This window comes from Saccharomyces eubayanus, chromosome II (genome assembly GCF_001298625.1).
Source record: "Saccharomyces eubayanus strain FM1318 chromosome II, whole genome shotgun sequence".
Lineage (NCBI taxonomy): Eukaryota > Fungi > Ascomycota > Saccharomycetes > Saccharomycetales > Saccharomycetaceae > Saccharomyces > Saccharomyces eubayanus.
The window spans coordinates 969,016-983,852 of record NC_030977.1 but is presented as its reverse complement, the minus strand read 5'-3'; the positions used below and the strand labels follow the sequence as shown (position 1 = coordinate 983,852).

The 14,837-nt window shown below is 37.7% G+C and overlaps 8 protein-coding genes across 8 annotated transcripts; 5 read left to right on the top strand and 3 right to left on the bottom strand.

The window, feature by feature from the left end:
* Positions 1 to 97: 97 nt before the first annotated feature.
* On the bottom strand, positions 98 to 670 carry FRQ1 (frequenin; the record flags this gene model as incomplete). Its single annotated transcript, XM_018363780.1, has 1 exon — positions 98 to 670. One exon carries the CDS (start codon positions 668 to 670, stop codon positions 98 to 100), a length of 573 nt encoding a protein of 190 aa, XP_018223909.1.
* Positions 671 to 1,279: 609 nt separating this feature from the next.
* On the top strand, positions 1,280 to 2,320 carry VPS74 (Vps74p; the record flags this gene model as incomplete). The annotated part of the gene is made up of 1 exon (XM_018363779.1): positions 1,280 to 2,320. One exon carries the CDS (start codon positions 1,280 to 1,282, stop codon positions 2,318 to 2,320), a length of 1,041 nt encoding a protein of 346 aa, XP_018223908.1.
* A 162-nt stretch (positions 2,321 to 2,482) lies between these two features.
* CTS2 (putative chitinase) lies at positions 2,483 to 4,018 on the bottom strand (the record flags this gene model as incomplete). The annotated part of the gene is made up of 1 exon (XM_018363778.1): positions 2,483 to 4,018. One exon carries the CDS (start codon positions 4,016 to 4,018, stop codon positions 2,483 to 2,485), a length of 1,536 nt encoding a protein of 511 aa, XP_018223907.1.
* Positions 4,019 to 4,321: 303 nt separating this feature from the next.
* DXO1 (Dxo1p) lies at positions 4,322 to 5,650 on the top strand (the record flags this gene model as incomplete). The annotated part of the gene is made up of 1 exon (XM_018363777.1): positions 4,322 to 5,650. The coding sequence occupies one exon, from the start codon at positions 4,322 to 4,324 to the stop codon at positions 5,648 to 5,650; it is 1,329 nt and encodes a 442-aa protein (XP_018223906.1).
* A 229-nt stretch (positions 5,651 to 5,879) lies between these two features.
* Positions 5,880 to 8,444, top strand: XRS2 (Xrs2p; the record flags this gene model as incomplete). The annotated part of the gene is made up of 1 exon (XM_018363776.1): positions 5,880 to 8,444. One exon carries the CDS (start codon positions 5,880 to 5,882, stop codon positions 8,442 to 8,444), a length of 2,565 nt encoding a protein of 854 aa, XP_018223905.1.
* A 1,428-nt stretch (positions 8,445 to 9,872) lies between these two features.
* On the bottom strand, positions 9,873 to 10,678 carry KEI1 (Kei1p; the record flags this gene model as incomplete). Its single annotated transcript, XM_018363775.1, has 2 exons — positions 9,873 to 10,532; positions 10,649 to 10,678. 2 exons carry the CDS (start codon positions 10,676 to 10,678, stop codon positions 9,873 to 9,875), a joined length of 690 nt encoding a protein of 229 aa, XP_018223904.1.
* A 513-nt stretch (positions 10,679 to 11,191) lies between these two features.
* On the top strand, positions 11,192 to 13,081 carry ESF1 (pre-rRNA-processing protein ESF1; the record flags this gene model as incomplete). The annotated part of the gene is made up of 1 exon (XM_018363774.1): positions 11,192 to 13,081. One exon carries the CDS (start codon positions 11,192 to 11,194, stop codon positions 13,079 to 13,081), a length of 1,890 nt encoding a protein of 629 aa, XP_018223903.1.
* A 281-nt stretch (positions 13,082 to 13,362) lies between these two features.
* Positions 13,363 to 14,724, top strand: CDC40 (Cdc40p; the record flags this gene model as incomplete). Its single annotated transcript, XM_018363773.1, has 1 exon — positions 13,363 to 14,724. One exon carries the CDS (start codon positions 13,363 to 13,365, stop codon positions 14,722 to 14,724), a length of 1,362 nt encoding a protein of 453 aa, XP_018223902.1.
* Positions 14,725 to 14,837: the final 113 nt, after the last annotated feature.

The following is a 14,837-nucleotide window of genomic DNA, read 5'->3' as shown; positions in this document are numbered from 1 at the left end:
ATTATTATTATTATTAAATTTCTTTTTTACGTAAGGTATCATATTATGACTGTTATTATTATTAGTATTCTACTCATATTAAGCAAGAGAAGGCCTTTCAAATTAACCCGTCATACAAGTTTAAAGCACCAATAATGGAAGGATCCACTTTAGAACCTTCCCTGAATTCGTCCAGCGTAATATATCCATCCTCGTTTTTATCCATCAATTTAAAAATTTTCTTGACCCTTGATTCCGGTGTAGCTTCGTCTTCATTTAGTGTGACCATGGACCCCATCATTTTATAAACACTCGTCACAATAGTTAACATTTCGTCGAAGGTAATGTATCCATCGTGATTCAAGTCATAAAGCTCAAAAGCCCAACACAGCTTTTCCTCCATGGTCCCCCTAGATGTCGTGCTCAAAACAGTGATGAATTCTTCAAAATGTATGAATCCATTGTTATCCTTATCGAAAACTGTAAAAAGATGATTAGCGAAATCCTCAGGAGATCCAAAAGGGAAGAATTGTTTATATATTTTGACGAAGTCTTCCCTGGTAAGTTGACCACTGGGGCAATCTCTCAAGAACCCCTTATGCCATTGTTGGATCTCCCTGCGATCGAAATACGTGGACTGTTTTAAACTTGTTAGGTCATCTTTGGAAAGCTTCGATGTCTTAACTCCCATCTTTTTATATCAGAACAGTTTCACGCTCAAAAGACACTCTCGCTGACTCTAAGCCAACCACAGCCAATGGCCCCAGGGGCAACCACTTTTATCCATATCTTTAACTACCACTAAGCTAAAGGTTATTTCACTATTCCATAGTTCAAAATGAAAAAACAAAGCAGCGCGTTACCCTTATAATTTCGTCCCTGATGACCATTTTTGGCTCTTTTTTTTACTTCCTGAGCAGTCAACTATTGATTGAAAAAAGAAGCTAATGGCCGCGTATTCAACTGGGATCAATCAACACCACTTCTTTAGCCGGTAGTCTTGTTCACCTATCCGATTCTGAACGTTCACATCTGTTTGTGTGGCTAGTAATTCCTTTTTCTGGGTACATTGACTTATTTTAGTTCTAAATCGACCCGCTGCTTACGCTGTTCAACTCACATATTCTTTTATTTGAGTTTGCGCTACTGCATTTATAGATCAGAAGTAAATCTAGAATTCCAAGTCAACAGATAGAACTAAACTGGCTGCTTCGTTATTAGCCTATACCTTTTTTCATTAGTCCTGATTTAATAGAGTAAAAAAAGCTAAACAAAACAATATATTTACACAAAACGAAAAATGTCTACTTTACAGCGTCGTAGAGTCAATAGGGCAGATTCTGGAGACACGTCATCCATGCAATCGACCTCAAACAACCACAATGCCAGCGGTGGCAAGACCACTAGCGGTCCTGTTGATGGTGATGATAGCGGAATTAATAAAAAGATTGCATATGACCCAGAAGAATCTAAATTGAGAGATAATATTAAGATCCCTACTTTGACTTTGATGGAGGAGGTTTTGCTGATGGGTTTGAGAGATAGAGAAGGGTATTTGTCGTTTTGGAATGATAGCATTTCGTATGCGTTACGTGGTTGTATAATTATTGAATTAGCATTAAGAGGTAAAATCAGAATCTTGGATGATTCTGCCAGAAAAAGATTTGATCTTTCCGAAAGATTGATTGAAGTCATTGACGGTTCCAAAACCGGCGAAGTTTTACTGGATGAAACTTTACAATTGATGAAAAACGATGAACCTTTAACGATCTCCAACTGGATCGACCTTTTAAGTGGCGAAACTTGGAACCTTTTGAAAATTAATTATCAATTGAAACAGGTCAGAGAAAGGTTAGCCAAAGGGTTGGTTGATAAAGGTGTACTAAGAACTGAGATGAAAAATTTCTTTCTATTTGACATGGCCACTCACCCAATTGCAGATGCAAGCTGTAAAGAAGCTATTAAGCGTAGGGTACTTTCTGTACTTGTATCTAGAAACATGGAACTGAGCTACAATGAATACTTTCCCGAAACAACCTCTTTTAAAATTATTAGGACTTTGGCTTTGATATGTGGATCATATGGGGCAAATGTATTAGAAAATGTCTTAACTACGTTGGAATATGAGAAGAGAGACAAGGCAATTAGTAGGGCTGAAGAGTTAATGGCACAATTTTCGCAATATCCGTTCGACTTAGAGAAAGATACTGAGCTTGGCGTCTCAGTTAATTTGAATAAAGAAGTTAAAGAGGAAGGAGAAAGCAACCCCGGTCATGATTTACAATTGGAGGTTGTCGCTGGTGTGTTTGAAGTCTTCTCAAGAATGGACATGCTGTTATGAAGATGACAACCAAAATTATTTCCCTTTTTCAATTCCCGACAAAACCCATCTTTTATAAACTTCAAACTCCAATAATCGACATTTTATGTGTATATACATATACGAATGAAAAAAATAAATGAAACTTTTTGTTATTATCATATGTTATTGTATTTGTACTTACTATTTGAGTGATTCCAAATGCTTTAGATATGGAGCTAAAAATCCGCCATCGCCATACTTACTTAAGTAGTATTTCATAACTCTTTTGTCTTGGAACATGGACGGTTTCGATGACACGTTAAAGTGAAGGGCTTCATTGAACGCGTTGGTTAACGACCTTGCTTTATCTGCATAATCCTCACCACATGATTCCCACCAAAATCCCCCACCTAACTTAGTATGCATCACGTAGTCTGCCTTAGTTTTGACTGATTCAGTATTATCATAACCAATAAATATCGAGTTTTTTTCATCAAAACAATATGCTGAAACGTATTTAGGGTCATATTGTTCTGTAGTGCCTTTCTTTGGCAAATTTTTGTAGGGCCATATACCTTCTTTGCCATCTGCTTTATCTATTTCTTTACCAGGCTTCCCTACCCCTTTAAATTGTTGATTGATTAAAACAGTATTTTTAGTAAAAGGTTGGAATTTGTTATCCTTAATATGGAAACTCCTACCATAAGCTGCCATTCCCAACACCAATTTTCTGGGATTGACACCAAATTTACCAATCATATAGTGTATGGCAAAGTTTCCACTTAATTCTGTCTCACTAAATAAATTGCTGTGATATCCGGTTGTTTCAGACCATGAACCGTAATAATCGTACGTCATCATATTCCAATAGTCGATATATTGATCAATTTCTGCAATTGGCAGAAAAAACAGTTTATCTTTGAATGCAGGTGCTGCGATGGATAATTGGAAGTGATCCTTAGGGCTCTCGCCGAAAATTTCAGATTCTAGATTATTTAATTTCGATCGCAACATTTTAACCAACTTTAAATAGCCTTGGGGTTCTATTTTATTGTTTTCAGGAAACTCCCAATCTATATCAATACCATCGAACCCTAACTTAAACATCGTTTCCACTGATGAGTCAACGAAACTTTGTAGCAGTTTTTCATTTTTGACTATGGTTTTGAAGTTTTCACTATCCGACCAGCCTCCGATAGACATAATACTCTTGAACTTCCTGCCAGAACAAGCATTTTTCAGATAAAACAGTTCGCCTATACAGCCTAAAGGCAAAATATTCTGCATATTGTTGTCATTCAGATTATCATCAACCAATTGCGAAGCTTTGATCGCCAACGGTTTATATAGGTTCATGTCCAAATCAGACCAACTATCTGTGCTTCCTATGCAGCCAGTTTTGGGATCTATCTTGAAAAAGGCATAATATACGTGCGACACTTGCTTTAGGTTAATGTCGTGAGGGAAATGGAATCTTGGCTTGTATGGTGACCAGTTTGAATAATAGACACCCGATACATAGCCATCGCTATCACCACTAGGATTCTGGTTTTGAGCCATATTGGGCACTTGGTGTCCGTCGTTTTGAAAGCTGTCCTTTATATCTTCGGATCTTTGGTTTTTAAAAAGTTTGTTATATAAACACATTTCAATGATGATTGTTATGACGATAAGTAGTATTAGCAAATGTGATATGAGGCTGGTGTTTGATCTGTGGTGCTGCGAGTGATTTACCATTTAACCCACTCTTGTCTCTTTTGTTTGTGCGAGTCGCGGAGAACAAACCGATAACATAGTTCTTAGCACACATTTCCACAAAAATCCACCTCGTTAATATATTCTTTCAATCATGAATTATCCCTTTGGGTTGACTATTAGTTATTGTGTCAAAGCCCAGGATTACCCCACTATTATTTTTCCAGTTTTTCCGAAATCGTCACGATGGGCTTCTCTTTTAGAATAGCCTTCATGCGTTGCTGCATCAAGAGTTGAGAAGTGAGGGTTTGATGACGGAGCCTTCCGTCTGGGCAAAGCTCAATTATGTCACCTAAACAAGATGGTGTTGTTGAATTAACAAAGGATTTAAAAGGCATAAATCTGCGTGACGCACCTAACGCAGTGAAAGAGCACCAAAAGAAATCATCCAAATGGAGCACAATTTCTGCCCCGTCTTCAACAAGGCCGTCTTCACAACAAGGAAATGACCATCTAGAAGGAAGCCCTAAATCCACACGTATCCCATATACTTCGTTTTTGCATACGAGTATACGCAGTTTTCCTACAAAATCACCAGCAGATATATTTTATGAAAGTAAAGAAGTGGCTTTGTTCACCGACAGCCAGTTGTATGCCGCTACACGCAAAGACGTTGTACCCAATTTGAAAAAGGACATTTCTCACCTATATGAAAGTCCGCTTCTTGAGGCAAGGAAGCTGAAGACCCCGTATTTGGGCCATGATTTATTTTCCAATATCGCGGAGCTTGTCCCCATGACGATATCCGAATTAGATAGTGTAGCACCATGTATCTCATATATTGAGGATTGGAGGCTAAATAATCCTGGTAAACCCTTCAAAATAGGTAAAAAATTTACCGTCGTTACCACAAGGCACCATATCGTGGATCTAACCATGCATCCTTTTGATAGACGAAATAAACATAAGTCATTAATTGCTACATATATGGGGAATGGTTTTATTTCACTTTCTAGAAACCCTAAATACGATCATCAGATATCCAAGGAGGGCATTTATTCAGGCGATCCAAATATCAAAAAAATTTGCTATTCAGGATTTGAACTTGAGAATTGTTTGACTGAAAATACCAAGAACTCTCGTTCTAGCGCTTCAAAATGTCCTGTCTTTTCTATTGTGGAGAGCAAACTTTCAGAGGATATTGGTCTATTAATGCGTTGTGAGATGGATGCATTCAACCCTGTTTCGAAAACAAATACGGAACTAAAATGTTTTGGCCCATTATCAATGCAAAATTCTAACCATAGGAAAAAACTCCTGAAAACTTGGATACAAACAGGTTTATTACCAAACTCAGATATTATGATAGGTTTGAGGGACAGTTACAGCGGCCAACTACTGGACATTCAATGGTGCTCAAGGGAATCACTATTCAGAAAAATCAATCATCCAGGTTTACCTTTGAATAAAAAAGAAATGAATTATAACGCCAAAGTTGCGGTGGAATGGTGCAACCATTGTATCAAATCGACTTGTGATTTGGTAGAGGCAAATATTTCCCATTACAACTGTGATAAACCGGAATCTTTCGAGATCAATATTGATGCAAACGGCACTATCATTATTACTAAACTTATTACCATTCCAAGGAATGTGGAAATATTCAAGACTTAACTATATATTTAGTCCCTTAATCAAATATTTAAGAGCGATGGCACATCTCCCACTTCCACTTTTATAGAATTTTTTTAAATATGCTTAAAGTTTGTTGTAAATTTGGCCACCTGCATAAGGCTCTTTTTTTTTTTTTGAGGGTATGCGTAACCAAAAATGAAAGAGTTAGAAAAGATGATTGTAGAGAACAAGCAGTCTAAATGACGACGGGAAGGCTACAACCATATTGATGTGGGTGATACGATACCAGAATATATTGGAAGATGGTTCTATCAACTCTATATCATGTTGTCTTCAAGCATCTAAAAGTTACAGCATAGGTAGATCGAGCAAAAATGAACTGGTAATCAAAAATGACAAAAGCATTTCCAGACAGCATGTCAGTTTCAAATGGGAAATTGATGACATCCCTAATCCAAAAAGCCATAAGCTTTCTTTAATCAACCAAGGTAAACTGACTTCAATAAATAAAAAGTTTATGAAAGTGGGTGAAACGTCTATTATCAATGTTACGGAAGTTTCGAACCATATGGAGATTGAACTGGGCACAGCTCCTATTCGCATAAAAGCTGAATGGATCGGTCAAATTTGGAACATTCCCTCCCAATTGGCACAATTTCAAACTACACTTTCTTTGTTTGGTATTGCAACAAAAACATCCATTGATGATGATCCAGCCAATATAGTGATCAGCGATTTTCCAAGTAACGATGATGACGGAATACGAGAATTGTATGCACTTGTTAATACTATACCATTGAAAAAGTCACAGTTGCTGGTTGAGCTGTGTAATACTCTTCTATCGTCATCTGTAATGAATTTAAAGTTCGATGAAACTTGGAATAGTATGGTAAATAAATCAGCCTTCAATGTCTTCGATTATGATCCGAGTGTTTTGTTTTCTAAGTTTATGAAGCTGAACAACGTTATTATATTGACCGCCGTTGGTAATAGGTCAGATCTATCAAATACCCTGCGAAGAATTAATGTTAGACTCTCCCATTTCGACTCCTTAAACAGTTTATATAAGAATGTTGATCTTCTGAAGTCATCGGAAAAATACCTGATTTTAGCTTTAACAAATATGAAAGAAAATGGGCAAAAATTATGCACTGTTCAGCAATTAATAACGTCAATAATAGATGATACGTTATTTAACATAATAAATACTAAAGCAGCAGAGGTTAACCAGAACAGTATGTTTGGAAAAGTTTCTGAAGAACATACTGCTATCTCAAAGACAGCCCATAGTCCTGAAACTGAAGCTACTCCCACAGTTTTGAAAAAACGAAGGTTGAATAGGCGTAGGGTGCAACCGCTTGATAGTTTAAATTTTTTCGCGGGAGGTTTGAGTGCTAATCCTTCTTCAAGACACAAGGACTTTGATGATGTGAAAGAGCCCAATTTGGGCTTAAACTCGAAGACTACCGTCTCAAGCCCCATCATCGAAGGAATGGATGAAAAGCATTACTCGACAATACAGAGCAAACAAGAAATAAGTAGAGATACTTGGAAAGAAAATGGCTACACTAATACTGGTGTCGTAAACGTGGGTAGCCCCGAGAGTAATGGTTCGGTACGACCTACGGATGAAGAGCCTGTAAGTGAGTCACCACGGCCGCCACCAACTGTCACACGGCCTAGCTCGCAAAGCATCACAGCTAATGCTGTAACCACCACAACTGAAAATCATATGGAAGGTTGTAGAATTACTGAGAGTTACAAAATAAGTGATGACTTAACTCAAAATGAAAATCAAACTCTCAAAGATAATCGGGAGTTTTCTGTACTCTCACAAAATACACCGTCTCGTCTACAGGCCGACCATAATTCACCTCTGAAGGAGCTGTCACTAAAAGAAAAATCTAACACACCGCATTCATTTGTTGAAGCTATACAGCAAACAAAAAATAGAGAAGTTAAAAGAGTCAAGTCGACCATTGTTGAACTGGAGGATGATGAACTGAGCGAAGAAGCTATCAGTCAGCTGAATAACTTGGCTCTTGTGGAGCCAAGTAATGAACTGCTAAGAGACCCCCGCAGTTTGGGATCAAATACGACAAGAAATAGTGCCCGAGGAAGTGAGAAGAGTATAATTAGACAAGAATGGCCCAAGCGCAAGAATTTCAAGACCTTTTCTAAAGTACGGCCAAAGTCCAAGACACCGAAAGAGGGGAACAAAGGCAATAATCAAAACTCAGATTTTATACGGAGTGCTGCCTTCTTAATCACGAGAAACTATGTGCCACTGAAAAAATACTCTAAAAAGGATAGGGTTTCTAATTGGGATAGGGACAACAACGAGGATGTGCTCGCTCTGACAGAGATGAAAGACTTAGGACCTGATACACATATGCCTGAAAATACAAATGCAAGCGTGATGCAAGAAAGATTTTATGCCCAAGATTCGGATATGAAAGAGAATAATTCAGACGACATAAAGGAAAGATCTTTTTCTTTTTCGCGTCGCTCAGATACTACAAGTATTGTCCAACCAGTAAAAAATAAGCTATTTGTGGCTGAAGATGATGATAATGATGACGAAAACGATGTTGTAAACGATAGTGAGGACGGCTTTGAATTGGTCACAATAACAAAATCAAATTTACAACCAGACGCGGCAGAGGAATCTTCCAAAAGGAATAGACGTGGTAGAAATGGAGCGAGCAGACCAGTAGGGTCTTATGGAGGTAAAAATGACAATGACAATGACAATGGCGACAACGACGACGACGACGACGAAGACGACGGCGATGAGGGCCCAAAGTTCAAATTTAAAAGAAAAAAAGGATAAGCCTTATTCATATATTTTGCATCTTATCGAATAATGATCACTTGAGAATTCAATATACACTTATATATCTGCGCATAATTAAAAATGCATATCTGTTGCAGTGATGTTACTATTGAAACAAAGAGTGCCCCACAAATAGTAAATAAATTCAAGCTATCTGCTATGACGCCAGCTTGTTTATTCAAAAATTGGGAAAGAACTCCATTTCATGTCAACGACTCTCTTTTCACCATGAACCTTAGATAAGTTATTGATAGTCTTGAAATCGTCCTCAGGCAAAGTAAAAATTTTAAAGTTGGAAACAACTCTTTCAGGGTTGACAGATTTGGCTAAGACAACGTAGCCTCTTTGAATGCTCCAACTGATGATAAGTTGTGCCGGTTCAACACCGTGCTTTTTAGCCATGTCAATAATTGCTTGCTCTTTTAATAATGGGGCATTGGCACTCCCAAATGGTGAATAAGCTTCTACAACGATACCCTTTTCCTTACAAAAAGCGATCAATTCATCTTGTGGCAATAATGGGTGAATTTCAATTTGGTTGGTAGCTGGGACCAATTTGTTGCTCGGAGACTTCAATAATTCCTTAATGTTATTGACAGAGAAATTAGAGACACCGACCGCTTTAGTTTTACCGGTCTTTGGTAACTTTTGCATCAAATCCCAAGTCTTAACAAAGTTCCAATCCTCGGTGTCAACGTCGACAGTGCCATCTTCTAAAGTTGGAATGCACAAAACGTCGCCATCAGTGATTGTGTCAGTTTTCAGAGGTACAGGCCAGTGCATTAAATATAGATCAACATAATCTAGACCAAGTCTCTTTAATGATTTGTTTAAAGCAGCTTCTGGGTCACGTTGTTCAGTACCCCAAAGTTTGGTAGTGATGAAAATTTCTTCACGAGGAACACCGGAATCTTTGATAGCTTTACCGACCTCTTCTTCATTCAAATAAATGGCAGCGGCATCAATGTGTCTGTAGCCAGCCTTTAAAGCGGCAATGACGGAATGATAACCGCTATTGTCAACGGAACGCCAGGTACCAAACCCTAAAACTGGAATAGAAGCACCAGTGTTCAATTTCAATGTTGCAGAAGAATTCTTTAATGTAGCAGGCATGATCAATTACTGTATAAGCGTATTTTGGGCAATTAAATCAATGGATTATTTTACTACCCACGTTGCAATCAGAACCATTACAAGGGAATTATGTAAAAAATTGTTAGTCTTTTCTATTCCTTTATGGTTTCCTTTTTTCCTATTTTTTTTCCAAATTACGTAAGAGGAAACCTTAAAGTGCCACGTGACTAAAATTGGGACAATAGTGAGTACTGAAAACATCACCAAACTAAATGAAAAGGGTATCTCATGAGATATTTTCAATGACTATTGTACGAGCTGTAATGCCGAGAATCTGTTAAGCTAATATATCTACTCTAGTAAATTCTTACATAGTTTGTAACAGCCTTTTTGACTCTTGGCCCAAAGCCTTTTCCAAATAGGCTTATTCTTCAAGTCCTGTTCTACATCATCTCTATCGACTAAATATTTAGGGTGATGCAGCAACTCTTGGACGAAAGATGCCAAAATGAAATTAAAGTAGAATCTGAATATCAACGATACCAACGTAATTAATATCGTGATCGAATACTCGTAGCTTTCACTAGCACTCTGTCCACTTATATCAATACTACGTGCTGTTAGCTTGCCGGTTGCTATTGGGTTGTAATTGGCTTGGGATGCAGTACTGCTAGCATCACCAGCAATAGAACTCAAATCAACTTTATCTTCCAAAGTGAACCACTGTGTGGTAAACCATAGGGTGAAAAAGCAAGTACAGATAGTATCAACGGTATATAGGACGCATATTTGAGAGAAAACCAGCAAATTTGGCTTATGAATCAGATAGAGCCCTTGTACAAATACAATCAGTGTAAACACCGACCAAAGATATGCAACCCATTGCATAAAATCTAAAGGATGGCCTGTAAACAAGGCTAAGATACCATAAACCCCACTACATTTATTCAGAACGGAGATACCTAGAACAATCTCGACTGCTAAATAGAGTGGCATAAACCCTAAAAAAGACTGTGTTGAAAGATTAGTTTGAAGAATATGTTAGTATGAAATGTCTCGCTTGAACTGCGTTGTTGAATCCTTGTAATCAAAACGACACTATTTATGCCGCCTGCTTTTCAACATACCTTTGGAAGAGCTACGAGGGACGATCTCATGACTGAATTTAATAGTTGCAGTGAATAAGTTCTCGATCGGTACCACTTTTTACTCAGCTATTATTGTTGTGTTTTCTTTTACATTATACAGAGAACCAAAGAGCCCGCTCGCTATATATATATTTTTTTTAAAATATTAAAGGATACATATACGTTTGATAAAAAAAATAGGTGGCCCTCGGAAATATTCACGTACGTGTATATACGTACTTTCCAGCAGTGCCATAGCCATACAAAGGGTCGTTTTTAGCGCCTCAAGGTAATGCAAAATTGGTAGAGTATTGACGATTTGGAACATGTAATGACCGAGGTATATGGCCTTCAATCACACTTGGTGAGTTTGACGATCATTATTGACGTTCCGAAATTTTTCAATCACAAAAAAAATTTCATCTCATCTCATCTCATCTCACCTCATTTCATTATRAGCGTCAATAAAAACTTGATTTATCGTAATCAAGTTTAAACTGCTTAGTATTTCACGTCGGTAAAGAAGAGCAAGGAAATTTGACCATGGCTGTAGACAAACCGGAGAAAGAAAGTGTAGATGCTAGATTCGCTGGGATCTACAATGATCCTAAGTTTAAGAACACGAGAACTAGAGATCACAAAATAAAATTAGACTCTAGATTTAGCAAAAAAGATCTGGAAGTGCAACACAAGTCAAAGGTTGACAAGTATGGTAGAAAAATCAAGGATGCTCATAACACCAAGGAAATGGAAGATTTCGATAAATATTTCGAAAAGGAAGCTGAGGATGATGAAGATGCAGAGGCTGATGTGAAGGCTACTGTTGACCGTGCTCGTGGTGAAGTTCCTAATGATTATGTTAGCTCTGGTGATGAGTTTACCTCATCGGACTCTGAATCTTCTGGAGAAAGTGAAGTTGAAAGCGAAGAAGAAAGTGAAGTCGAAGCTGAAAATGCTAAGCCTGAATCTGGGGATGCCTCCAAAACTTTGGCCGTAGTGAATTTGGATTGGGATCAYGTTAAGTCTGAAGATTTGATGATCACATTTTCCGGCTTCGTTCCAAAAGGTGGTAAGATTGAAAGAATATCTGTTTATCCAAGTGAATTCGGTAAAGAAAGAATGCAACGTGAAGAAGTTGAGGGCCCCCCAAAAGAGCTTTTTCAAAGAAAAAAACAAGACAAAGCTTCTAAGAAGAAAACTACCGATGATTCCGACTCTGATATAGATATTGGCATTAAAGACCTATATGAAGAAGGCGACGCTGACAAAGACGTGGATTCAAGAGCTCTCCGTCAATATCAGCTGGATAGATTGAGATATTATTACGCAGTAGTCTATTGTAGTGATATTAGCACAGCTAGGGCTATTTATGAAAACTGTGATGGTACTGAATACGAATCAACTGCTAATATGTTCGATTTAAGGTACGTCCCTGATGGTATGACTTTCGACGACACTGCAAGGGACGAGTGTAGTGCGCTACCTAAAAACTATAGACCACATCAATTCAGTACAGATGCTTTACAACACTCGAACGTTAAATTGACTTGGGACGAGACTCCTGCTGATAGAGTGGAAGTTGCCAAGAGGGCCTTCACTCAAAAAGAAATTGATGATATGGATTTTAAAGCTTATTTGGCATCCGATAGTGATGAATCGGATGAAGAAGTCAACGAAGACGCAAAAAGTAAACTAAAATCCTTGGTCGGTGGTCTTGGCTTCAATTCTAAAAAGGAAAATGCCAACGACGGTGAAGAAGAAGAAGTTGATATGGAAATTACATTTACTCCAGCCCTAGAAGGAGGAGATGAAAAACCAGTTGAAGGCCAAGAAGAAACATCAATAGAAAAAATAAGAAGAAAGGAAAAGGAGCGTCGTAAGGCTAGAAAGCAAAAAGTAAAGGAATTGAAACAACAATCCGAAAAGGAAAAAAGAGGTAAGTTCAAATCTACCAACAAAAAACATGTGGCAGATGAAGAAGAATTGAAGAACAACGCAAAATCAAAGGCTGAACTAGAGCTTCTAATGGACGATGATGGCGACGCTGAAGCAGAAAGTTCAATAAATAGTAAAGCACATTTCAATATGAACGAAATTTTGAGATCTGAAAAGGAAAAACATAAGAAAAGTAGATACCAAAAGAAAGAAAGAATTGTTGAAGATACTTTCACACCTGATTTGGAAGATCCTAGATTCAAGGAAGTTTTTGAAGATCACGATTTTGCGATTGATCCAACTCAACCTGAATATAAAGGTACACAGGCCATGAATAAAATTTTGAAGGAACGTGGTAAGCGTGTTCATGACAGAAAAAGAAAGCACGGTAACAATGAAAACGATGTGACTAAAGATGGAAACGCTAACAAGAATATTGGAAACTTGGTCAACAAATTGAAAAAGAAAAGTAAATCATCCAAGAAAATAAAGGTTTGAACCAGCCAAAAAATTAGTATTTAAATAATTCTAAACAAAAAATAGACATGTATAACTATAAAAAGGAGCATTATCAAATTTACAGTTTGCACACAAGATTCAACCTGTGGTGTTTCCCCGTGCTTGCCCTTATGGCACTCGTTTTTTATTTTATTTTTTAATTTTTCTACTAGAGGATGAAAATCAATTTTTGCTATTGATAGCTCAAAGAATAAAAAGAAGTAATTATGGAGAATATTATGGCTTAAAAATCGGCCAACCAATGCAAATAACTGAAGGAAATGGGTTTAGTAGAAGGCTATGGAACCAGTTCTGATTCTGATTCTGACACCGTCGAAAATCAATCCACATGTATAAGAGGTGCTAACTTGCAAGGTGATCTGTATGAACGAACTAAAGCGAGCATTCATAAAAGAAAGCAACATTTAACAAAATCAGAACTCAAAAGAAGGCGGAAGATACGTAAGGGAAGTGGGCCATGGGGTAGCTGGTCAAGTAGCGACGACGAAGGTTTAGAAAACAATGAAAATCTGGTAGGACAACAAGATACCTTCATTGACGTGATAGATGAGGACGATCAAGATTCAGATGCAGTACAGACCGAAGAAATTTCCAATTTCTATGGCAAATTGGAAAAGGACTATCAAGGTCGAGGATATTTACATCCACCAAATGACATTGACGTTGATCTTCATAAGGAAAGAATGTCCTTTCGGTGTTATTTACCGAAAAACGTTATACGTAAATATGCAGGGCATTCCAGTGGTACCACTGCCCTGAAATTTTTACCAAAAACAGGGCACCTGTTCCTTTCAGGTGGTAATGATCATACTATAAAACTTTGGGATTTTTACCACGAACGTGAATGCCTTCGAGACTTTCAAGGTCATACCAAACCCATCAAGGCGTTACGTTTCGCTGATGATTGTTTATCTTTCCTCAGTTCCTCTTTTGATAGAAACGTCAAAATTTGGGACACTGAAACTGGTAAAGTGAAAACCAGGTTACATCTTAAATCAACCCCAGCAGATGTCGAATCTCGACCCACAAACCCACATGAGTTCATCGTGGGTTTATCAAACTCCAAGATATTGCACTATGATGACCGTGTTTTTGAGAAACAGGGCCTTGTTCAGACATATGATCACCACTTAAGTAGTATTTTGGCTCTTAAGTACTTTCCTGATGGTTCTAAGTTTATTTCTTCCTCTGAAGACAAGACTGTAAGAATTTGGGAAAATCAAATTAATGTGCCCATAAAGCAAATAAGTGATACAGCTCAACATTCCATGCCATTTTTAAATGTGCACCCGTCTCACAACTATTTTTGTGCACAAAGCATGGATAATAGAATATATTCATTCAGTTTGAAACCCAAATATAAGAGACACCCCAAAAAGATATTCAAAGGGCACTCTTCAGCAGGCTACGGTATAGGCTTGTCATTTTCTGGCGACGGTCGTTACATATCTTCGGGCGATTCAAAAAGTAGACTCTTCACATGGGATTGGAACACATCACGTATGTTGAATAGCTTAAAAATTCCAGGCAATAAGCCGATAACTCAAGTTGACTGGCATCCTCAAGAAACAAGTAAAGTTATATGCAGTGGAGCTGCAGGAAAAATATATGTGTGCGACTAATCGATCTTTCAGAATCGCAACTTAAGATACTACTAAGTGCTAACTGTAAACAGAATTCCTCGTCAAGATTGGTATGTGCTAGTGTAACATAAGATCAGATTGGCACAATAGAA